The sequence below is a fragment of the Drosophila kikkawai genome, chromosome 2L (genome assembly GCF_030179895.1).
Source record: "Drosophila kikkawai strain 14028-0561.14 chromosome 2L, DkikHiC1v2, whole genome shotgun sequence".
Lineage (NCBI taxonomy): Eukaryota > Metazoa > Arthropoda > Insecta > Diptera > Drosophilidae > Drosophila > Drosophila kikkawai.
The window spans coordinates 11,950,003-11,973,309 of record NC_091728.1 but is presented as its reverse complement, the minus strand read 5'-3'; the positions used below and the strand labels follow the sequence as shown (position 1 = coordinate 11,973,309).

The 23,307-nt window shown below is 45.1% G+C and overlaps 5 protein-coding genes across 7 annotated transcripts; 4 read left to right on the top strand and 1 right to left on the bottom strand.

The window, feature by feature from the left end:
- Positions 1 to 6,182: 6,182 nt before the first annotated feature.
- On the top strand, positions 6,183 to 9,608 carry LOC108082822 (putative uncharacterized protein DDB_G0271606). Of its 2 annotated transcripts, XM_070286660.1 has the most exons (4): positions 6,183 to 7,710; positions 7,770 to 8,225; positions 8,295 to 8,909; positions 8,965 to 9,251. In XM_070286660.1, the coding sequence occupies exons 1-4, from the start codon at positions 6,985 to 6,987 to the stop codon at positions 9,100 to 9,102; spliced, it is 1,935 nt and encodes a 644-aa protein (XP_070142761.1). In that variant the 5' UTR covers positions 6,183 to 6,984; the 3' UTR covers positions 9,103 to 9,251. The 2 variants fall into 2 exon arrangements, with proteins under 2 accessions (XP_070142761.1, XP_017033871.1); XM_017178382.3 differs by having other exon boundaries at positions 6,184 to 7,710; positions 8,295 to 9,608.
- A 1,809-nt stretch (positions 9,609 to 11,417) lies between these two features.
- Phlpp (PH domain leucine-rich repeat protein phosphatase) lies at positions 11,418 to 14,806 on the top strand. Its single transcript, XM_017178233.3, has 5 exons — positions 11,418 to 11,784; positions 11,873 to 12,026; positions 12,083 to 12,879; positions 12,940 to 13,554; positions 13,612 to 14,806. Exons 1-5 carry the CDS (start codon positions 11,500 to 11,502, stop codon positions 14,701 to 14,703), a joined length of 2,943 nt encoding a protein of 980 aa, XP_017033722.2. The 5' UTR covers positions 11,418 to 11,499; the 3' UTR covers positions 14,704 to 14,806.
- Positions 14,807 to 15,299: 493 nt separating this feature from the next.
- On the top strand, positions 15,300 to 16,824 carry Dus4 (Dihydrouridine synthase 4). Its single transcript, XM_017178198.3, has one exon. It carries the CDS (start codon positions 15,549 to 15,551, stop codon positions 16,737 to 16,739), a length of 1,191 nt encoding a protein of 396 aa, XP_017033687.1. The 5' UTR covers positions 15,300 to 15,548; the 3' UTR covers positions 16,740 to 16,824.
- Positions 16,825 to 17,202: 378 nt separating this feature from the next.
- Positions 17,203 to 22,303, top strand: LOC108082829 (uncharacterized). The gene is made up of 2 exons (XM_017178389.3): positions 17,203 to 17,521; positions 22,066 to 22,303. Exon 1 carries the CDS (start codon positions 17,261 to 17,263, stop codon positions 17,507 to 17,509), a length of 249 nt encoding a protein of 82 aa, XP_017033878.1. The 5' UTR covers positions 17,203 to 17,260; the 3' UTR covers positions 17,510 to 17,521; positions 22,066 to 22,303.
- LOC108082828 (insulin receptor) lies at positions 17,516 to 22,301 on the bottom strand. 2 transcript variants are annotated; one of them, XM_070289036.1, is made up of 8 exons: positions 22,178 to 22,301; positions 20,351 to 21,317; positions 20,203 to 20,283; positions 19,988 to 20,148; positions 19,795 to 19,923; positions 19,387 to 19,740; positions 19,024 to 19,327; positions 17,516 to 18,970 (listed from the first exon to the last, which is right to left on the bottom strand). In XM_070289036.1, the coding sequence occupies exons 2-8, from the start codon at positions 20,708 to 20,710 to the stop codon at positions 17,543 to 17,545; spliced, it is 2,817 nt and encodes a 938-aa protein (XP_070145137.1). In that variant the 5' UTR covers positions 20,711 to 21,317; positions 22,178 to 22,301; the 3' UTR covers positions 17,516 to 17,542. The 2 variants fall into 2 exon arrangements, with proteins under 2 accessions (XP_070145137.1, XP_017033877.1); XM_017178388.3 differs by lacking the exon at positions 22,178 to 22,301 and having other exon boundaries at positions 20,351 to 21,319.
- Positions 22,304 to 23,307: the final 1,004 nt, after the last annotated feature.

Here is a 23,307-nt window from a genome sequence, read left to right as displayed (position 1 = left end):
AGCGTGCAAGTTTTAATACAATTTGTAGGCTCTGGCTCGGGCCCTGGCTCTTCATTAGGATTTTTATTCCTTTTTTTGGCTGTTTTTATGGCCTGGCAGAATCGAGAAATTTATTGCCGCAAGTTCAAAGCATTTCGATGGCTGGCATTTTTCTAAATCGACCTCGACACGCCTGCTGCATTTTCAATTGCATTTCCAATAAATTGTTTCCAGCCTCGAGGAGTTCCCCCCTCCTCCCGCTCTGCTCCCCCGGCCCCCACTTTGCCAAATTGGGTGAGGATAAAGAAGGAGGGAAAATTCGCGTAGCATTTAATTTTCACATGACTCTGGTGAACTGCAACTGAGAAATGCGTTTAGGGTTATCGGGTGGGTCCTCTGGGGCGGCAAGTGGGCGTGGCTGGGTGTAATTAGGCACTGTTAATTAGGTCGTAATTGGAGTTTTTGAGAGAGGTTGCGGGCTGCCAGCGGTCGGGAGTAAGTCGAGGGTGACGACTCCCCCAAGACATTACTTAGGCGTAATAAAAGGGGGTGAAGTAAATGATTGCCGCAAGTCGTGTCGGTTGCTCTGGGAGCAATGAAAACTAACAATCTGGCCAAGACAATTTCTATAAAATTATTATTATTAGCTTTTAAATTGGTTTAAGACGCTTAAGGAAATTTTGTGATTTCTACATAGCTTGTATACCCTTTACTTACATCGTTCAAATGCTTTGTAATTTCTTTTCAAATGTTTACTAAAATTTGAATAATTTGAAGTTATATTCCTATTCGTATTCATTAGAAATCCTTCTTTGGAATTCTATATAGCAAATGCTGTAAATGAAAAAATTGTACAATCCTACACCCTACACAATTATAGAAAAATGATGATAAGCCCCAAAAACTTGATTAAAAAAATCAAATATTTCTAAGACAACCCAAAATCTTTAAAATTAATATATACATATATAAAATTAATCAAGCAGTTATAATTCATAATTTATTTACAAGATCTACCAAACTGGTTGTATTGTGCTGTTGGAAAGTTCTTATGTATTAATAGGATATTCAAATATACATACAAAAATTACAATTAAAAGAAAAATCCTTTATATACTAAAGATATCGTTATATGAAAAGCATCGGCTGTACAGAGATATAGCCCTCCGATTGTGGAATTTTTAGGAAAAACCGAAATGCCACCAGGTTCATAGCAACTATAAAGATAATAACTAATCTCCTGTAATGCTAATTAGGAATATATAAACTTTTTAGAGATTTTTCAATTCAAAATAATTATATCCTGCAATAGCAAAATAAGATTAGGACTATCTTTCAAACAAAAAGTATTTGCTTTAATGTTTTAATTTTAAAACAAGTTGTATCCCCTAATGTTTTCCACCCACAATAAATCACACTTTAACAGAATTCAACATTTTATTAGGAATACTTTTATTAACTTAAATAAGTAGTAATTTTACCCTTCACTGGCGTCCAAGCATAGTCCGGCACATCCTGGTAGCAGCATCCTTTTGACGGTCCCAAAGCCCAACTGAACTTTAATTGGACATGGCCTTGCCTTTTATAATGTGCCTTCGGCCAATCGGAGCCAAGAAGCGAGGTTTCTAAATTCCAAAAAATGCGGGTAGCGCAGCTTAAGTTGTTGGGGTTGTTGATGCCAAAAGCTTTGTGAAACTAAGCTTGAAAGCTTGAAGCTTTTCACAGGGGAAATTTACCATTATTTTATACAACTTTCAGGATATTTTCAATATGTTAGTCAACATAAATGTTATGTCAAAAAGTGGTAAATTATGTTATTTTGCAGCTGTACATGCATTTACAGGGAAAGTGGGGGAGCTCTTAACAGCAATGTTACCACTAACAGATGTCCTTAAAATGTAACTGAACAGTCAGGATTTAAGGAAGCTTTACAGGGATGTAAAAAAACATATTATGTTAAGAGAATGTTTACAGAAATGTTAATGTAAATGCAAACACTTTAAAATAGCATTGAATTGTTATAATTTCTTTAAAAATAAACCTAAAATACAAAATAATAAGTTTTAATAAAGTGTTTTTAAGTTAAATTTAAACTTAATAAAATTAAGAGTTTTATATTGTTTCCTCTCGCATTATGCCCTATCAAAGCTGGTTAAAACTCAGTTCCATGGAAATGTGAAAATTGCAGTCTCTGCCGCCGAATTGACAGCCATTTGGCATTCGATACTCTGGCTTTTGTGGTTAAAACAAATTAAGTGGAATTAATTTGACTTTCTCTGACTTTTCACCTGTGCATCCGCACACTCACTAACACACACACTCGCCCTCACACACACCCCAACGAGCCCAGCCTGTGCGTATGTGTTGTTGCTGCATTTATGATTTCCGAAAAAGCCTCGGAAAATAAGTCTGGAACAAGCCTTTGTTTGTAATGCTCGTTTTGCTGTTTCGCTGTATCTGACATTTCGAGTAGCTCTCTCCTCCCCTCTTCCCTCTGCATTAAATATTCATCATGGAAAAAGCCCAGGAACAAAAAAAAAAAACAGAAAAAGAGCCCATATATCCACCTGTATTCATACAGGAGATGTTTATGGTAATTTATACCCCGGTGCGGAGATTGAAATTCATGTAAATAAATTGCACCTGTAAAAATAATTAAAGTTGAAATCGCTCGCTCGCTCGCTAGCTGGCGATGGCTAAAATATGAACTCCACCTTTCACTTGCCAGTGCATAAATTTACTTCCCCACACAGCCATTTATATCTGGGCTGCATATATATATATATATATATATATATCCAGCTACTTGTTATTTGTTATATAGTGGCGGGCAAAAAAAAAGCGGAATAAAATAATATAAAAACTTGCCCCAGACGACGGAGCACTTGAGTTGTGGGACCTTCGCTTCGAGTGGACTTCAGACAGCCCCTTGCAATAACAAGGACGATCCACGTGCAAAAATTCTTTTGCTATTTTTCGAGCAAGGCAGCAGCAGGAGGAGGTGGTGGCCCCGACAAATATTTTTATAATTTCCTTTTCGTGAAAATTTGCATTTTTCTGTTGCGCTGCGTTGTGTTGTGCCTGCCATTTCCGCTTTGCGCTTTGCCACTTTGCCATTTCCGGTTTTGACGGCTCGACGGGAATTCTATTCCTTGGCCATAATTGCAAAGTTCCCATCCCTTCCCCTTGCTCTGGGCCAGGCTCATCCCAAAAGAATGTCCGCAAACAATTCGGAGTGATTTTCAATGCGAGTGCGAATAAAATTAAGCAATCTTGATATACCTGAGGCATTTTTCTGCTTCAGTCTGCACCTAATGGCTTCGGAATCGCACGGAAGTTGTCTACAATTTGAGCAGGTCCTGTCAGAGTTATTCACACGAATAATTAATGCTCGTTTGCTTGCCAAATTTGTGGAAGTTTAAAAAGGGAAATGGGGAACCATTCTATTCTTACTTATAGACCTTAAAATATGGCACAAGATGTGTTTTTCTTTTCCGGTTTTACTTGGTATTATATATGTCCTTATATATATATCCTTTTTATATTGTTCAACACCAACCATAATAGCACTTACTTTAAAGTAGATGTTTTCCTTTCGTTCTTTGCATTTTTAAAATCATTATAAAAACAATATTAAAGACAGTTTTTATTGTTATGTTTACATTGTTTAACAACAAACATATTATAACCACCAGTTTCATGCTTATTATTTTCTGGCACAATTTAAATTGAAATTTTTAATAGGATTAAATTAACCCTGCGGAATATACAGGTGTGGTTTCCTCTTTAATGTCACAAATTTTTGAATCTCAGCTCCCAACTCGAGGCTATCATCCCAACAAACCGTGGCCTGCATAATTGCAACTCATTGACAATTGATTACGCATTACTGCAATTTAATTATTAATATTAATATATCAATTTGTATTTAATTCATCCTTCCTGTGAAACAGAAATTTATTTGCCATCCATTAAATCTTTAATAATTGGACGGTTTCCCGGGCTGCCGCACGGCGACAGGGAGGGCGAGGAGTCTAATTAACATTTAAAATTATCAGCTGGCATAAACTGTTTGATGGCCATAAATAAATGCCGAGGAACGGAGGCACAAAACTTTGCAGACAAGGCAATATGAAATGCAACAAAAGGACAATAAGGAGGCCAGTTCCGATGACTGTTTCCCTTGTCTCTCCGCTCCATTGTGCCGGCAGGGCGATGGCTATGGGCGCTGGCGGCGAATAAAAAACAAATATATCAAAGCGAACAAGAGGCATAAATGTAGCATAATTTAAATAAAATTGCATTAATATGTTCCCTCCGTCGAAAAGGACTCCCAGCTGCCGGCGGTGTGGTGTGTCCTGGGCACGGTTCCAGCCAAGAGCCTGGATCTGCTGGCCATAATTCATCTGGGGCAACCCGAAATCGCACAGTCTGCTGCTCAACAAATTCACACCGAAAAATCAAAAAGCAATAATGATGCTCGAAATGTGAACAACCGGGTGGAGGGGGGGGGTCTGCTAAAGGGGTTGCATGGAAACCACCAGGGGGGAAACGAAGGGGAGCAAGCATGTCTGGCCACTACGGCGGACAAGTGTGTGTTTGGGCTACGTGGCAAACTTTTCGAGTATTTGTCGTTATAAATTTGACATCAATTGCCACGGCATGTGGCCATCGGAGCTCTGACAGCCTAGGTGAGGGGCCCCGAAGTGATTTCGGGCGAGGAGAATTGGCCTGGATGCGAGGAAAACTCTGAGCAAGCTTTGAGGTAAAGGAGAGTCCTTACTGAGTGGAATAGAAATAAAGGTGCCTAAAACTAAACGTAAATTTCTGTAAATTAGGCTTCAACCACACATGTATAAATGGGATATAATTTAAATCAATTGAAACAATAATATCGTTGACCTTTATTATAATAGATTTGAAATATTTATAACACAACATACATTTCTGAGATTAACTCGAAAGAAAAGTGTATGTCAAGCTGCCAAAGTTCAAAATCAAGGATTATCTTAAAATGGTAGATATATCTTTATCCTTGTTATCGAGGGATTTAAGTATTGTACTCTTACTTGCAGTTGGCCATTCGCCGTGCATTCAATGAAAATGCGAACTTTGAAGGCCTTGTGATTAAATCAAAAATCAAAATTGTAAAAGTCTTACAAAAAGCCTTAATACAGGTAAATGAAGAGGGAGCAGGGGCAGCAGTTGTAAAGGTAAAGGTTTTCTTTTCTGTTAAATATATATTTATATATATTTTTTTTTAATATGTAAATTTTCTTAATACATACCATATGTAGCTGTTTCAACAGTTTTTTTTCTATCAGTCAATCCACCTAGAGAATGACATTGTAAATAAGAATTGGCTGCTTTCCGAAAATGTTCCATACAAACATCCTGCTAAAATTGTATCTACTAATCCTTTCCTACTACTATTTTTTTATTATTTTGGTCTACAAGTTTTTGAGCTGTCATTTATTTCAAATAATTTCCCGCCAAACAAAGGCTGAAGAAACCTTACATTTGCGAAACTCATTATTCGGAGCCCTGACTTAACGAAGGAACTACCAAGGATGCAAACAGGCTTGGATTTCGTCCCTGAACTAGTTGATTTTCAGTTATAACGGTACTTTCCCCACACTTGGGTAAAAGTCCACCATATGGCGGAAAATTTATTAAAAATTTTATTTTAATTTGTTAAAAAGTAAGAACTAATACCATTTATATATATGAAACTTTAACAGAAAAGCTTTCCAGAGATTAATAAAGTTTTTTATTTAATATCCTTACTTCTTATGAATAATAATTTAATTACCATGGTTTTGCCAAAATCCCAATAAACACAATATATTTATACGTCAAATGCCCTAAATAAACTAAAATAATTCAAATATGATAATCGAAATGCTGAAAAACAAGCTACAATAAAGAATGTATAAATTAATATTTTTTTAAACATTTTAGACAAACGACTAGCGTTGCCAGACTGTGGGGTTTTGATGGTTTCAAGCTTTCTAGTGTGCCCAGATGCCAAGAAAAAGAATACTTTTTCGCACAGTGATATTAATTATGAAAATGTAATAAATCATTTTATTTTTAATTCTAAAAAAACTAAAACATTGATTTAAAAATGAATGTAACTTTTTTTTTATTGTTCTTATTATTTGCGAATTGGTATTATGGCGCACACGCTTTATGGTCACATTGGGTCAAACAACACAAACAGCGGCCACGGTCACACCGAACCAAAGTGGAAGGGAAATAGAAAATTTGACAAAAAGTGCATAGAATGCAAATGAAATAATTAAAGTGCCCCATTTAGTGACCCATACCGCGAGGCCCCGATCGTGAGTGCTGCATAAACTGTCCTCGTGGAGCGCGCGCGGATGCGACAAATATCGCGGAAATTTCAGAATTTTTGGCAGCGGCGAGTCTCCCAAATAACAGCGGCCCAACAGCGAGTCCAAAGTAGCAAAGTAGCGAGTGCCTGGCCAATGTGGTGTATCCCCCCGTCCTCCGCCGCCCGCACCGATACAAACGTCGCCGTCGCCTTCGCCTCCTCCCGCTAACGCGCAAAATATACGCGACTAGTTGTAGTTGTTGGCAGCCTTTGTGAGCAGTAGTAACGGCAGAAACGGGGCGAAAAAGCGAGCGATTCAGAGGGACGGGCAGTGAAAAGCCAATTAGCAGTGCCCGGGAAGCTGGCCCGTGTCCAGGCGCGGATCCCAGCCAGCGCTCGTCGACTGCGGATGTGGTGCAGCAGCAGCTGCTGCCACCTAACGATATTCTGCCGCCGTTGTTGTGGTTGTTGTTGTGCCTTTGCACCCACCACACGTAACTAGAGCACTCACACACTTCCACACACACACACACACTCACACACAGAACGGAAACACGCACTCTCGGGCCCACAGAGCAGGGAAATCGGCGATCCACAGCGAGGCGCGAAGTAGATGCAGGATCACACACGGATTTGGGATCGCAAGCTGAAACACTGGAAAACTGGAAATGATTTGCAAACAGGACGTCCTGGTGTGGTTTGAGAAACTCGAGAGCTACAATCGCATCGAAACGATGTACGCTCTGCTCACCGCCTGCCTGCCGTTCGAGCTGCGCTTCCTGGGCACCCTGCTGGAGGAGCAGGGCAGGTGTGACTCGGAGACGCTGCGCGGCATGGAGCTGCGGGCGAACAATCCGCACGAGCTGGCGGCGGATATGCTCACCTGCCAGAAGGGCGACCCCACCGACCGCAAGATCCGGCGTAAGATGGCCCTTTACCTGGCCCTTATCCGCGCCTGCAACCGCAATTGCGTGAGCGAGATCTTCCGTACTCTGGAGTGCTGGGGTGAGTGTGACTTTGGCTGCATCAACGACCAGGACACGCTGCTCGAGCTGCTGCTAGTCTATACTATGGCGGCCATCCACCCCGTCTTCTCCATGGACGAGCAGAAGAAGATCTTTGCCATACTGGCCAAGATCAAAGAGAACAAGTTGGTGGTGGAGCGGTTTATACCGCAAGCGCAGATGGAGGCTCTGCAGTCGCAGACGCCGCCAGCGCCATCGCACCCGCTACCGCCGTCCCCCCACGATATGATTCTCCAGCAGCAGCAGCAGCAACAGCATGTGATCCACCAGATGCAGGCGCAACAGCCGCAACCGCATCCGCAGCACCCTCAGATGGTGCAGGTGCTGCAGGGCAACATACCCATGATATTTCCTCAGCACTTTCAAAAGGTAAGTTCACCCGAACGATCGGATAAAAGCCGTCAGATAACTTATTCCCTGGTCTGCAGCTCTTGCCCAGCTCCGATGGCACGCATCAGATCAGTGTGGAGGGTATGCCGCACCTGATGCAGTCGAACATCACCATTCCAGCGGACACCAGTGCCATTGTCGGTCACCAGAACACGGGATGGACGATGCGTCACTACCCTCCACCACCGCCCCACCAAGTGCCCGCTTCGCAGCAGCAGCAGCAGCCGCAAAGCGTGGACCATCAAGTGCCACCGGCCAGCTCGCCTATGCTGAGCCAGCAGTCCTCACCGTCAAGCAGTCGCACAACAAGTCCCCAGCGGGACCGCTCCCTCATCAATGTTCCCTTGCAGGCGCAGCAGCAGCAGCAACAGCAGCCACATCAGCAGCAGATGAGGAGTATGTCGCAACGATTGGCGGGTCAGAAGAATGCTCGACGTCCTTCGGTGGAGACAACGCCGCCGCCCTCCTCCGTTGGCGGCGAGCAGCAACATGATGTAATTATTAATATAATTCCAGAAGTAATTTGTTATAAATTAAATTAAATGTATCATTCATTCTTTCAGAGTATCAGCGAAGGCGTCAGCACCAATTCCAGCGGCACCAGCCTGCACAGCCTCATACGCAACGGTTTCCCGCGGCCAGGACACCACCGGGTCAAGGCGAACACCTTCATACCCCATCACCAACAGCAGCAGCAGCAGCAGCCGCACTTTCAGAACACCAACTACAACATGAACGTAATGATGCAGAGTATGACCATGAACGATGATGGCAGCGGATCGATGATGAAAAGTACGGCTACCACGGGCAGTGAGTCTGGCAGTTCGAATGGTTCCTGCGGAGACCTGTCGCCCTCGGAAACGCCGACGCCAACGGCGCAACTATCACTGCCACTTCACAGTACAGTGGATACGGGCATGGGCATGATCACCACTGTAGTGCCCAGCAACCTAGGCAGTTACCAGCAGCAGAAGCAGCATCACCTCAGCTACAAGCAGCAGCAGCAGCAACTGAACCTGCAGCAGCGGCTAAACGGACGCAATGGTATGGATAAGAACTACCAGCAGATCTACACGACGGGCACGCCCAGCATTGTCAGCGAGGCGCAAACCATTAGCAGCGGCAGCTTGCAGCAACAACAGCAGCAGCAGCAGGCGTTACTTATCAGTCCGTCGCCGGTGAGCACGCCCACAACCACAGTCCTTCTGCAGCCTCAACCGCCACCGCCCGCAGCCTACAATGCCAGCTATCCATATCACCAACGTGGACCACCGCCGCCGCAGCAGACAATTTTCCAGGCGCATGGCGCACCTCAGACAGTGCGTGGTGGCTTCCGCTATCCAATGGGGCCGCCGCACAACGGTGAACTGATCTATCCGGCCTTCCACTTCGTGCCGGTCCAGCCGGGCGGCAATCCGACGGCGGTAACACCGCCCCAACTGCAGAGCACGGCGGCCGTAGTGAGCACGAACGCGGTTCCGGTTCAGACAGTTCCAGCGCCACAACCGCAGCAAGTTCCCAGTACGACGCCGTACAGTGCGTTAACCGTGTGCCCCATAACGGGAGCGGGCGGTGGTGGGAACAACGGCCAAAAGGTGATCTCCTGCTACAACTGCGGATCGCAGACGCACAGCGGTCGGGAGTGCCAGGAGGCGTCCATGGAGGACGTGACGCGCAGTGCCAGCTACAAGCTGGATTACTCAGAGACGAGCATGGATGCCAATTCGGCGGGTGATCACCACAAGGATATGGGCGGCATGCAAATCAGCACTGCGACGACGACGCCGGCGGGCACAGTGGCCAGTACGGGGAAATAATACAAAGGGCACGTATATTCGCGGACGTATATGGAAATATAATAACTGCTATAATATTAATGATTATGCATAATCCTTACCTACTTATTACGAATTACCATTTATTAAGATTGTGTAGTGTGCGGAAATCAAATTTCCCGCCTTTGCCACGTCTCTTAGTTCCATAAGCAAGCCTCTCGACATGTGCGTTAATTCGATTATTCAGAGATCGAGGTAGGGCAGAGATCTTGACAACCCTTATCCATAAATAAGAATGATTTAGACGGACGCTGGCCCTGACACACACACATAGTCGATAACAAATTTTAGTCATATGCCACACTTTAAATATTTCTAATGTTAAGTTGTATGTAAAAGAGCAATAAGAAAAAAAGAGAGAAAATTTGTAATCCTAACCCTAATCCGCGTTACGTCGCAGAATCAGTTCAGTAAACAATAATAACCGCGATCGAATTAAGCTAAAGAACCATTCATTACGTAAGCCGCGACACGTAACGAAGATGAGATGAATTAAGAGCCTAGGAAATCGAAAAACGGAACCGGAAACGGAAACATGTAGCATACGGAATACTTAGCGAAAAATATTTAACAAATTTATTATGTGTATAAACAAATGGGCGTAGCAGCACAATGTGCTTAGTTAACAGACTTATTCTTATTCCAGAAAACAGACTTTCTTATTTCTCACCCACTCTAGTTATCTTCGCCATCTATTTATTTGCTGCTCCTTTGTTTACACATGTATTTTAGCAATGTTTTTTTTTTTGTACTTTATATGAATACCTACATACATACATATATACATATAAATATATTTATATATATATATAAATATTATTTTAATGCAAACAATCGTATATGATACACTCCCATGTGGATAGGGCGTACATTAATGCTAAGCACGCTGTCTAATTATTATTTTATGTACTCAGAACTTGACCCCTGTATATGTATAAACTGGCCAAGTTATAGGAAGAGATAACCACCCCCCAAAAGAGATATGTATGATTTCCTGCCCGCCCTTTAGTTTCTTATGTACAGATGATGTTGTTAAAATTTTTGTAAAGTCAGCAGAGGAACTGCAACGGGAAATTAGGACACAAAAGCAGAAGATTTACATGAAATAAACACACTTTTCTGAGTTTCGCTGCTAAATGCGTAGGCATAACAAACAATTATTATTATATTTCACTGAAATAATAAAAAAAAAACAAATTGTTTCTAAAATTCGTGTAACAACACAAAGCTACAAAAAAAACAAACTGTCTTTACTTCTTTGCTACCAGCTCTTGCAGCATTTTTGGGGAGTCACCACCTACAGCCGCCACCATGGGCCACCGAAATGAAACAGATCCGTTGCTGCAACCGATCGCAGAGCTCTTTAAGTGGATTGCCATGGTGCACCACCCTCACTGAATTGCCCAGTCCAGTGTGTTTTATGAGAGCTTCAAGTACAGTGAGTTGTCCATGTACATGAAATGACTCCTTCACTGCTTTGCAAGCTTTTCAAGGGTATAAAAAACGTTCGAATTAATTATTTCTTTTCGCTGGGCACCACTGTACTTCCACGTCTTAAACGCAACTCGGATTTGGGCAACACGAAGAGAAACAGAAAGACCGTCGGGCCGGCTCTCAAGCGTGTCCGTCTTGCTGTAACGACCCAGAGCCATCGCAGTTATCGTGTTCGTCTTCAGTTGAGCGGTCGCATCGCGCCAGTGTGGATCCCTAAAGAGGGACAGGTATATTACCAGATATATTACCAAATCCGGGACAGGTGTTTTTTGCCACATCGAGTAGATCGGATACTCCCTATAAAACCCTTTAGAAAACAATACAAAATATCATTGGCAGTAAATAATCTAAATTCGAAACTAGAAGTGCAGTCCATATATTCCCCAATGAAAACATATATAAACTTCGGGGCGATACGTCAGTGGTTGGGTGCTCGTTGATGCATAGCCAAGTGCTGTGCAACGCCGTTGTAGCCTCAACAAGAGCTAAGAAATACAAAAAGCCAGCCAGAGAGACTTCCGAAACAATGCTCAAAGCCACCGCAAGGAAAATGACGGATCCATACAAATCGAAGCTGAAGCTCAGTGCCAGCCACAGTGGCTCCAATCCACTGCCCGTCGAGCCGCTGCCGGAGGAGGCTACCAACGGCGGCCAGACATCCCCCCAGAAGTTAAGCCTGAAGGGCAGCCAGCTGGGGGGGAGCATTTTGATTGGCAACTACAACGTAAGTTGGATTCACTCCGATACTCGGAGCCCACAGCATCCGGTTGCTGCGACTTCCTCCACTCGGCGTTTTCTCTTTTCGCCCACAGTACTTGACCCAGCTGGAGGTGTGCGAAAACGAAATGGAGGTCTTAGACCTTAGCTCACTGGCTCAGCTAGAGATGCTTAAGTGTAGCCGCAACAAGCTCATGGAGCTAATAATCAATGCCACCAATCTTCAGGCTCTAGTAGCTGATCGGAATTGTAAGGATACTCCTTTCCCTTAAGCCTTGATTTCCTTATAATACTATATATTGCAGACCTGCACAACATCTCGACTACAAACACGCATCCTGTGCCGCTGAAGCTCCAGCGCATCGACATCTCCCACAACAACTTTAGTGAGCTGCCCAACTGGATTGGAGCTTGTTCAGCCCTTGCCTTCTTGGAAGCCTCGCACAATCGCTTAAGCAACATGACAGGATTGCTCCGCAACTACAGGATCAGTCAGTTGGCCACCTTGAATCTGGCTTACAATGACTTGAAGCAAATGGAGCAGTTGCCGGATGCCTTTGGTAGTGTCCAGAGTCTCCAACTGCAGAGCAACGAACTGCAGGCTCTGCCGGATAACTTCTTTGCAGTGACCCATGCCCGGCTGGAAACGTTGAATGTCTCCTGCAACAAGTTGGCTACTTTGCCCCGCTACGAACAGAACAACCACGCCGCCCTGGTGAATCTATTCCTGTCGGGTAACCAACTTAACGACACAATTTTCGAGTCATTGCACAATGCGGCAAAGCTGAGGGTCCTTCACCTGGCCTACAATCGTATTGGACTGCTGCCCGCCACCTGCATCCGCAACTGGCAGGATCTGGAGATCCTGGTATTGTCGGGGAATATGCTGCAGCAACTGCCCGAAGAGGTGGCCACTCTTGGCCAGTTAAAAGTGCTCCGTTGCTGCAACAACCTTCTCCTGTGTACGCCACAGCTGGCCAAGCTGGGCAAATTGAAGGTCCTGGATCTTTCGCACAATCACCTGGATCGGGTCAATCTGGTGGCTCTGGTACCCTCGCGGAATCTCAAGTACTTGGACCTATCAGGGAACCTTCAGCTGCAGGTATAAAGTTCATTTTGAAAGCCATCATTTCGTCACAGTAATTATATCCTGTCTTCCTAGGTGGACGAGCAACAATTCAAGGTTTGTCAGACGCAAAGCCAACGTCATTGGAGCCTTATTGACGTGTCTGGCAACAACAGAGCCGCTTTGCCCACGACCACTCTCCGACAGGTGAATGTTCAAAGGAGTCAGAACAAGTCGGCGCCGTGGAGTATGGGATTTGCGGAAACTCCAGGTTCTGGAGATTGCCGAAAGCTTTCGGTCTGCCAGCTAAGGGCTCCCAACTATGGCGGATCCGATGAAGCACTCTATGGCATGTTTGAGGCAATGGAGGGCCAGGGTCGAGTGGCTCAGGAAATGGTTCAACTCATTCCCGATCTGATGAAGCAGGAGCAGTTGGTCAAGGACTCGGCTATGAAGGATTACATCAAGTTCACCCTGCTGGCAGCGCAACAGCAATGCGGGAGGGTAAGAAGTGCCGCCGTCTTTCATCTCACCCGGACCCGCGCTCCTTCGAAGGTGAGGCCCCTAAAGAGCAAGCGTTATGTCCTGCGTATGGCCTGCACTGGACGACTGGACTCATTTCTTGTGCGCAGAACCGCCCAGCTGCGTCTAACGGAAACGGAAACTGAACACAGTTCCACTAAGACGATAAGAGATCCACATGTTTTAGAGGTGCGTTTCAATGGAATATTAAACAATTTAAATTAATAAATTAATTTTTATTCCCAGCTCACACTCAGCAATGACGACGAGTATCTGGTGGTGGGCAATGCTCAACTGTGGTCGGTGATGGACATTGATCGCGCCGCCCGAGAGATTCGCAAGGAGGAGAATGCTCTGCTGGCTGCCAAGCGGCTGGTGGACATCGCCCAGAGTCTGGGGGCGGAGGAGAACCTCAGTGTGATTGTTGTGCGCTTCCGGCACTTGGGCACCGACGTTGATCACCTCATCCGGGAGTTGAAGCAGAGCGTCCGCAAGAAGCCAGCACCGGTTCCCGTGCCAGCATCGAGTGTGTCTGTCTGCAAACGCACCTGCTGTGACCGGAGCAACGCCTGCCGGCACCGGGCTATTGATCAGGAGCCCCTGGCAGGACGGTCATCGCCAAGTGGCCAAAGTGATCGAGATTTGCTGGCCAAGGATAAGGATGGGGGCGGCGACGAGTTCGTGCTGGCTCACGCCCGGGTCCTCCAGGAGGAGCAGCAGCTGGAGATGCTCGACGAGACGGAGTCGGTGCTCTCGGAGGAGCAGTTCAAGTGCTGGGAGTACATGTTGGAACAGAACACACAGCTCCTCTTCGACAAGGAACTAAACACCATTTCCAAGTCCTTTACCAAGCAGCGTCCCATGCCCAGTGCCATTCTGGCCGCTCCGACTCCAGATCGCAACGACTTCACCTCAAACCTGATGCGCAGCGTGACCAACAAGTTCATTTCCTCCAGTACACCGCAGCTGCAACAACCCCTGACCTGCTCCACACCCAACTCCGTCCCTCTGGGATCTTTTCCACACATCAAGCAGCCGGTCCCTGGACATTTTGGCAGTGCCCTCTCCTTTCAGCAGGCACACAGCTATGGATACAACTTGTTTGATGCCAAGGCACGAAAGTTCTCCGGAAGCTCTTCCAAGCGAGGAGGAGGACCCCATTCCGCCTACTTCGGATCCCTGCAACGCCTGATGCCCTACAATTTTGAGTACGACTTTGCTGTGACTCAAGAGCGGGATCGGAACATCCTGGATGAGGAGGAACACGACGAGGATGAGTTCAACGAGCATGAGAGCCGCATGCGGAAATACTGGGGAGTGGCTACCACGGAACTCTAGTTTTTCTATTTTAATAAGGATTTCCTCTTTTGAGGTAATAGTTAACATAATCTTTATAAGAAACTAATATTAAAACGAAGTAAACAGGGCATGTTAGGATCACCAGACAAGTCTATCTAGACATGTTAGTAATCAGTTTACAAAAAGAAATATATGAATCAGCTTATATAAATATAAATCTTATATAAATCTTAGAATATTTGCAGATATTTCTCTAAGGAATTACCTTGATTATTCGCTTTACTCTGTTGTTTTTAAAGTTTATATAATTAAATTCAAATATTGGCCTTTTAATATTTTATCTGTTGAAATTTTATCTGGCCAAATTGATTAATTTACTTATACATTTTGAAAGAACTGCAAAGCTATACAGATTATGGATGATTGCCGACTTCAGATTTTATTATTAGATTTAATTATTTTAAGCTATTATATTTTACAATAAAAGCTTTAATAAAAGAAGATTCTTATTAAAAATTTAAATTGTTAAATTTATAAACACTTCCATTAAACGTATGCGGCATACATTTTAAATTTGTAAACAAATATTAATATCATGACAGTAGTAACAGCAGTATTTAAATTCACATTAAATTATTTTTAACTTAACTTTCATACCCTTGGAAATAACTTTTCTTTGCAGAAATATCAGCTTTTTCCAAGCACCCCTAAACGCTTTTCTCCAATCAGGATTTTTTAAATTTCAACGGCTATTTCGAATCCCTGACCTATACCGTCATCGTCATCGTCAATCGATAACAAATCGATCCCATATGTTTTCTTTTTGGGTTGTTTGTAAATAATAGTTTCCATTTGTGAATAATTAAAAAGAAGCAAATACAGACATGCACCTGCCACAACATAGGCCACACCACGACATCGCCACGCTGTTTGCGGAGGCCAAGCCGGATTTCCTGCGAGTGAGCGCCCCAATGGTGCGCTACAGCAAGCTGGAGTTCCGGCGCCTGGTCCGGCTCAACGGAGTCCAGCTGGCATTCACACCCATGATGATCTCGGACTCCATCAACAACAGCGAAAAGGCCCGCCAGAACGAGTTCTCCACTGGAGCCGACGACCAGCCAGTCATTGCCCAGTTCGCTGCCAAGGATGCCTCGGAGTTCGTGACGTCCGCCCAGCTCATCTATCCCTACGTGGACGGCATCGATCTGAACTGTGGTTGCCCGCAGGGTTGGGCGATGGCCAAGGGCTATGGCTGCGGCCTGCTGCGCCAGCCTGAGCTAGTGCGCGACGTGGTCCAGCAAGTGCGGCGAACTCTGCCCGCCGATTTCAGTGTCTCGGTCAAGATGCGCCTGCTAGCCGGCGATGATTCCCTGCAACGCACCATTGAACTGGGTCGCCAACTGGAGCACGCAGGCGTTACCTTTCTCACCCTGCACGGCCGGACGCCGGCCCAGAAGCACTCGAAGGACACACTAAACATCCCTGCCATGGCTGAGGTGCGCCAATCCCTGCAGATCCCACTAATTGTCAACGGCAATGTGGAGAGCTGGGCGGATGCCTGCGAGCTGCATGCCCAGACGGGAGCTGCTGGCGTTATGGCCGCCCGTGGACTCCTCGCTAATCCAGCGCTCTTCAACAGTGCCTATCCGCTGGCCAGGACAACGCCTGTTAGCTCTGTGCAGCAGTGGCTAGACATTGCTGCATCTGCCGGAGATAACCTGCTGTTCCAGTGCTTCCACCACCACCTAACCTTCATGTGGAGCGGCGAAATGAGACGAGAGCTCCGGGTCCGATTCAACAGTTTAAGCACCAAGGAGCAGGTGGTAAACTTCCTTGAGGAACACTACGATGTGCGACCTGGGAAGGCTTTCCCAGCGGCGGCAAACTATACGGATTGCTCCTACACGCACTTCACTCCGCCCAAGCACGCCCGCCACATTGCTGCCGAGACGGACGAGCTGGCATGGAGCGCCAAGAGTGACGGCAAATTCTTTACAGAATTCAGGGCACACCAGTTGACGGGGACCGGGGGAGAAGATCTGGAACTAGGGGGTCTATTTGGCGAAGAGGAGTGAATTTTTAAATAACTTTATTGCTAAGCTATGTATGTAAATATGTACAATAGACGTTTAAAAAAATAAACAAAGATTGATTATTAGATTTGATATTTGTTATACGATTTGGGGGGTAAAACTTGATTTAATATTTTTTTAAATATTACGATAATTTCAACATGAATATAATAACTTTAAAATAAGTCAAATATTGAACATTGGTGAAATACCATAATTTTTACAGTGATTAAGGAATTTTCTTATTTTAAAACTTTTCTTCAGAGATTAATAAAAATAATACAATGTCTTGATTATAATGAAATTAATATTCCCTTTACTGATTTCACATTATAAAATTTGCAGCAGCATCAGAAAAAACGTTGATGCGATATTTTTAAGGCTACAAAGAATCCCCCTTTTATTCGCTTCCCGATATCGATTAACAATCGATAGATGTTGCGGTCGAAATCCGCCCGCTTGTGCCATCCCAATAACCACTTCCACCCCTAGTTGCAAACAAATTTTACGAAAAACGAAGAAAAATGAGACGCCGTGAACTACAGACGATCCAACTGAAGCTGTCCGAGCTCAAGGAGTATGAGGAAGCCAAGCTGGAGCGCCTGAGGAGCCGCAAGCAGCTGCTGTCGCCGCGAACTCCTACACCAACCTCCGACAGCGAAGTACTAGCGATGTCCTCCAGCGGAGGACTTGTGCTAACCAGCAGCACAGAGTCCGAGTCGGAGGCCAAAACCTCTTCACTCTCCCCCAAGCCCAGCACATCGGCCACCTAGGACCCATTTGTGGTAAGTTACATTTATTATCGTTTACATGGGATAATCGTCAGCATTGCCGTTAATGTTGTTGTTCTGGAAACGAACCGTTTCAAAGCCATCGACCAGAATTTCTCGGTCCTCAGGCTGCTGACGCTCGCGCAGCCACTGCTCCCGGATGGGCATATAGCGCCGCAGTCCCGGCCACTTTTGCCAGCAACGCCGCTTGTAAAGGACCCAGACCAGAGTTGCACCGCAGCCGAAGAGGAAACAAATTAGGAATATACTAATGCCGCGGGCATGCACTGCCGTCACTGGCACATAGGTGATGTCGGTGACCAGTTCCTTGGCCGGCCGGCTGTGGGCCAGCTGCTGCTCCTCATCCGTACACTGAGTAATGGGCACGTAGGGCGTTATTGCATTCCCGGCCAGGGAGTGAACTCGAACGGCACAGTCTGTGTATGTGATGTTCAAGTGTTCCGCGAACACATAGCCGGCGTTGGCGTGCTCCTGCCTCGTCACGCATCCAGTGTGCGTCTGGGTAAAGTTGTTCCGATAGTGGATCACATAGTTGACCACCAGACCGTTGGGCTGCAGGGGCTCCTGGAAGCGTATGATGTACTTCTGTGTCTCCTGAACGTAGCAGGCCTGCAGATGGGTGAGCTGATCCGCCCCCATGGTGTAGTTGGTGCGCTCGTGGAGCGCCGTATAGGAGCTGCATCCTAGCTCGTTGCACGCCTGCAACTGCATGGCGTATAACCGATAGCGATGCAGCTGGCGCAGATCATACTCCGAGGTGTTGCCCGGCAGACGAAACTGCGGTAAGGTTGCCTCGGCCAAGTCCAGTTCGCGGCACTGCTTGCGATTGTCCAGCGTGCAGCGATATTGCTCCCGCATGTCCGCTATGAAGCGTGCGTCCTCCGCTTGCTCCTCCTTGTGGGCACAGCAGTCGTCGTAGTCCTCGAACGCCAGCCACTGGGCACTGTCCATGTCCTGCCAAACGTACGAAGGCTGGTGGCAGTAATTTCGCTGCTCTATGTACGCCTGATCGTCGGCCAGTTCGAGCACTGTGAGAAGGAAGCTGTCATGGTCCTGGCCAGCCATCCGCACACTCAGCGAATTGTCCGTCTTTTTGAGCAACTGCAGCACTGGTGGCTTTGGAATGTCGCGTTCCGTCTGGACGTAGGTCAAATCACTACGCGCCTCGTGCAAGTTGTCGTCGCTGAAAGTACGCAGCAGACAGGCGTACCGCGTGTCCGGTTCCAGGGAGTCCAACTCGAAGAGGTAGTGGGTGCCGTTCTCTTGAAGCTCGTCGGGGAAGAGCAAGCGACGCTTCCAATTGATGCGCGTGCACACGGGCGCCTCTAGTTCGCTCTCCTCGTGATAAAGTTTTCCTGGGGGCAGCGGCCGGTGGATGATTTCTAGTCTCTGGCTGGTCTGTGACTTTAGCCAGCTCAGGTTAACAGTTCGATAGGTGCGTTTCTAGAAGAGATTTTGCTTAGGATTAGTTAAACTGGTTGAAGTATGTTAGTTACCTGCACATTTAACTGCAGCTTTGAGGGACTGCACAGTACTTCCTGGTCGTTAGTCTGGAGGGAGTCCAAGGCCCTGTCGTGGCTCACCGCCCTTTGGAAGCCAAGCATCAGGCGATTGCATAGTTTATTGTTGCGATTAATAAACATGCCGCCATCCCCGAGCTCCATCTTGTGGGCCGGGTCCCACAGCTCGGACAATCTTCTGTTGTCATAGAGTACAATGGAATAACGGTGACTCTCCATGGGATCTCCATAAATGCGAACCAGGTTACTGAGGAACTTCAAGCTTCGCAGCTCAGAAGAGCTGTGAAAAAAGAGTATCTATCTCTTGTAAAAATGAATTTAAGATTGGATAATCCTCACCGATAAACTTTAAGGTAACCACGTATCTCCCGGATGCTGGTGAAGCTCTGGATTAGCTGCGATTCGTTCACCTTTTGGCGTATGGTAATGATCAGGCTGGCGTTAAATATCTGGCAGCCGCGCACCTTCTCGGCGTCGGCTATGTTGTATATGGTAAACGCATTCGCCGGAGACTCCGGGGTGCAAAAGCTAATACAAGCCTCCTCTGGGCCACACTCCACGCACTCAAACTGGCTGTTGGCCCTGTAGCCGCTGGGACAGAAGGCCACGCACTGCGATCCATAGATGTAGTATTTGTGCTTTAATGTGCAGTCTCTTTTGGAGTAGCAACGCTGGTGATGCTCCAGGACGTACCTGCAAAGAAGACGAAGTTAGTGAAGAAACTTTAAGGATGTCAGGACTATTTACTTGTCCTTGGGGCAGCTCTTAACACAAGTTCCGGCATCGCTTAGTCCGCGACAGACAGTACAATCGGCGGCGGACGTTGAGTGATTACTACAGCCCCCGAAACACTCCTCATGACAGGAGTTTATGTTGCTAAGGATGATTTAAGAAGCTGTTAACACTTTGTTTTAGTTAGAATTGCTTTGTAAGGACTTACGCCTTGGGATTGGCAATGTTTTCGTTTAGGGATCGCTGGCAGTACAGGTTCGACCAGCAGTGGGAGGAGGCACAGCCGGTGCAGACCGGGGAACTGCAGTTGCTGCCCGTGGCAATAATTTGGTTGTCGCCAGTGCTCAGGGTAAGCAGATCCCAGTTGACCTGTGGTTAAATTCTAATCAACATTAGATGGAAAATAAATAATATAACGCCTACCCGGTCTGTATTGCACAGCTTGGGACAGTTGCCAATAAACACTTGTCCATTTTGTATAGCCATCAATTGCGGGAAGGCCAACTTAGAAAGAAAAGCAACGAATTTTAATATAAGAAAGCCTGATTTTGGAGACTCTGCTGCCACTCACCTGCTCCAGGTCAGGCATGCTAGTCACACCCAGGGCATAGTTGAGAAACAGCCGACGGCCACGGATAATGGTGAGATGCGGAAACATATCCGTAATGTTGGTCAAGCCACGCACTCCCGTAAAGACAACAAACTCGGTGACCTCGGTCAGCAGGGGAAACGTGTACTGCGAGTAGTTGCATGGCACATCGGAGGTGATCAACGTGATCATAAGGTATCCCGTGACCACTGTGCAGTTGTCCAGTTGATGCATATTCTTGCAATCGTTGCGGATGTCAATGCTGGTGCACTCGTGCTCTGGCTTTGCCTCGGCTATGGCCCCAAGCAGGGCCACCAACATGAGGCTAGCGCTTGGCAACATGTTGCTAAAGCTGCAACTCCGAAAATACTCCGAAATTAATTTTTATTTTTTGCTTTTAGCTCTCTTTACTGCTTCTGACTGCAGACCAACATATTGCTTAGCTTTTGCTGATCCGCCGATCGGCCGCTCACAGCTATAGCATTCGCGGTGCGGCGGCTAATTAGCTGCTCGATCCGCTGGCCATCTGATTAGCCCACGAATGTTTATGACTCGCTCGCTTTTCGCGCGGCCTTTTCGGCTCTCGCAATCGTGGGCGAAAAATCGCACTCGCACGAGTCCGAAGGGTTTGCCTGCCTTTTTCTTGCTTTGCTAATTCTTGGGCCCACTTCTTCGGATTTTGCTTATTTGCTTGTCTGTCTGTCTGTAGCTTAGGCGTAAACAAACAGTTTATCACGCTCACCCGCGCACCAAGCAGCACATTACGCACATTAAAAACAATTACTTTTCGGGCCCGTTATTATTTGTTTATATTTTAATTTTTTATTGGCGCTAGATTGGCCTCGCGGAGGGCGGCCTCTGTTTTATTCTCTTTTGGCACACATTCACTTCGCGAGGGTTGCCATATAATCAGATCAGATATCGCTTAACGATGATTATGCTCTCGAAGCTGTTCAAATAAATACCACATATCTACATTGAAAGTACTGCCTACAGACTGCAATCGAAAATAATTAGTCACCTTCGATCTAGATTTATGTTTTGAAAAGGTTATAATAACTTTAAGAAGAAGTTTGCACAGCAGTAAGGTAGACATGGACCCTATTTATATAAATATTTATTCATGATCAGCATCTATAGCAAAAATTAATAAAAAAAAATTATAACTGCAGTTTTATTTTACATTTTTGAACCATTGAAATATACCAGTTTTTTCTCTTTTTCTTTCAAAATGAAAATATTATTTATATAAAATTTTGTCGACTGTATAGCTGCAATTGGAACACTTAGAAAACAAGTAGGAAAATAGTAATTTTGACATTAATAAGTTATTTTTCAACTTATTTGCATTTAATATATTTAATAATCGAGTTTTAAGATACATACATGAAAAATATGAATTTTCGGCAATATATAATAATATATAAAAATAAAAACAACAAATTCCAGAAAATTTGCTTGAGTTTTCAAAGTTTTATCATTAAAACAGTCCAAGATATCAAATAAATTTTTTTGCAAAATTTTCAACCCTATAAGCTAGGTTATTATAATAGAAACCAATACAGAAAAGCTTTTCGAATTAAAGGTAATGCACTTTTGGCTTAGTTATGATTCATTTAAAATTGCAATCTTCCTTGTTTATTCATACATTTTGTAAAACGCTAAATAACATTCTCTATTTTTCCCTTATTTTTCAGAGGATGTAAACCCCTTCTTCGTCACTACCTCACTGGATGTACCACATAAGTTTAACGCAAAACATATTTATGACCATGTAGTTAATTGTAACTCTTCTTATATAAGCCGTACCGACACATTGAATCCCAAGAGTGATTCACTACTGTATATTAAATGTAACTAATTGGGCACTATTGTTAATTAGTGCCAATCTCAAACCAGCCAGACTGTTAAATATAAGAAAGCACCAAAAAAATATTTAAAGGCATTTCAAATTTTCGAAGGATTCCGGCTGGCCACACACACGGCGTCCGGCGATATACAATTAAAATTTTGAACAGTTTGCGGAGAATGTTCGAAGAATGTTTCGCCCCGGCGGATTGGGATTGATGCGATTGCCGCGCTCGACGATGTTTAACTCGCGACGATCGAATGCCGACTGACCGTCTGGGGACTGTGTGGAGAGCAAACAAATTGATTTTTCATTTAGTGGCTTCTGCCTTCAGCCTCTGGCCCTGGAATATCGCCGATTGGGTGATACACTGCCCCAGGCGGTGCCTTTTCAGCATCTGCGAGCGACCGGCCGTAAATTGATTAGGCGAGCGTTTGATTTCAGCGGGAATGTGAACAAATTAATGTGTCACCAAGGCGGCTTATGCAACAAGCAATTACATTTGCCGCCTCATATGTCGCGCTGCTTTCTCTCAGTGCATCCATTCAATTTGTATGGCTCAGTTCTTAGGCTGCCAAGACTCCTGCCAAACCACCAGCTGATCAAGGTGGCTCATAAAAACAGCTGACTCCAATTAGCCACATGGCACCGGCACCGGTACCGGCACTCAGGTAGGCAACACTCTGGAAATCAAGTTCCCTTCAGACACAGAATCACGCAGTCCAAGAAGCGATTAAGTTTATCGAATTGCGAACCAGGAATGAGAAGCTTTAAATAAAGGTCACAAAATCAGTGGCGAAATTTTAGTTTTTAAATGGTAAGTTATTTTCTTTTTTATATTAGAAAAGTATTTTAAATTTAAATAATGGAATAAATTGAATTTAAAACTTGACACAACTAATTTTAATTGTTTTGTTCCCTTTTCTTTAATCCCTAATCCCATCTATACTTAGTGAATAGTCAACGATTCTTTCGGTAGAGTGCGGCTCCGATCGCTTTTCTGTTTGTCATTTTATTTTTTTATGTAAAAGATATTTTCATATTTCCCAAGCGCCTTCGAGTGGTTCGTGTCAGAGTTCAATTAATTCAA

Excerpts from the sequence above, each read along its gene's own strand:
- LOC108082822 (XM_017178382.3), top strand. The coding sequence starts at position 6,985 with ATGATTTGCAAACAGGACGTCCTGGTGTGGTTTGAGAAACTCGAGAGC. Across the intron at positions 7,711-7,769 it reads TTCCTCAGCACTTTCAAAAG|CTCTTGCCCAGCTCCGATGG; the intron begins GTAAGTTCACCC and ends CCTGGTCTGCAG. Across the intron at positions 8,226-8,294 it reads GCGGCGAGCAGCAACATGAT|AGTATCAGCGAAGGCGTCAG; the intron begins GTAATTATTAAT and ends TCATTCTTTCAG.
- Phlpp (XM_017178233.3), top strand. The coding sequence starts at position 11,500 with ATGCATAGCCAAGTGCTGTGCAACGCCGTTGTAGCCTCAACAAGAGCT. Across the intron at positions 11,785-11,872 it reads TTTTGATTGGCAACTACAAC|TACTTGACCCAGCTGGAGGT; the intron begins GTAAGTTGGATT and ends TTTCGCCCACAG. Across the intron at positions 12,027-12,082 it reads TCTAGTAGCTGATCGGAATT|ACCTGCACAACATCTCGACT; the intron begins GTAAGGATACTC and ends TATATATTGCAG.
- Dus4 (XM_017178198.3), top strand. The coding sequence starts at position 15,549 with ATGCACCTGCCACAACATAGGCCACACCACGACATCGCCACGCTGTTT.
- LOC108082829 (XM_017178389.3), top strand. The coding sequence starts at position 17,261 with ATGAGACGCCGTGAACTACAGACGATCCAACTGAAGCTGTCCGAGCTC.
- LOC108082828 (XM_070289036.1), bottom strand. The coding sequence starts at position 20,710 with ATGTTGCCAAGCGCTAGCCTCATGTTGGTGGCCCTGCTTGGGGCCATA. Across the intron at positions 19,924-19,987 it reads AACATTGCCAATCCCAAGGC|CAACATAAACTCCTGTCATG; the intron begins GTAAGTCCTTAC and ends AATCATCCTTAG. Across the intron at positions 19,741-19,794 it reads AAGAGCTGCCCCAAGGACAA|GTACGTCCTGGAGCATCACC; the intron begins GTAAATAGTCCT and ends TCTTCTTTGCAG.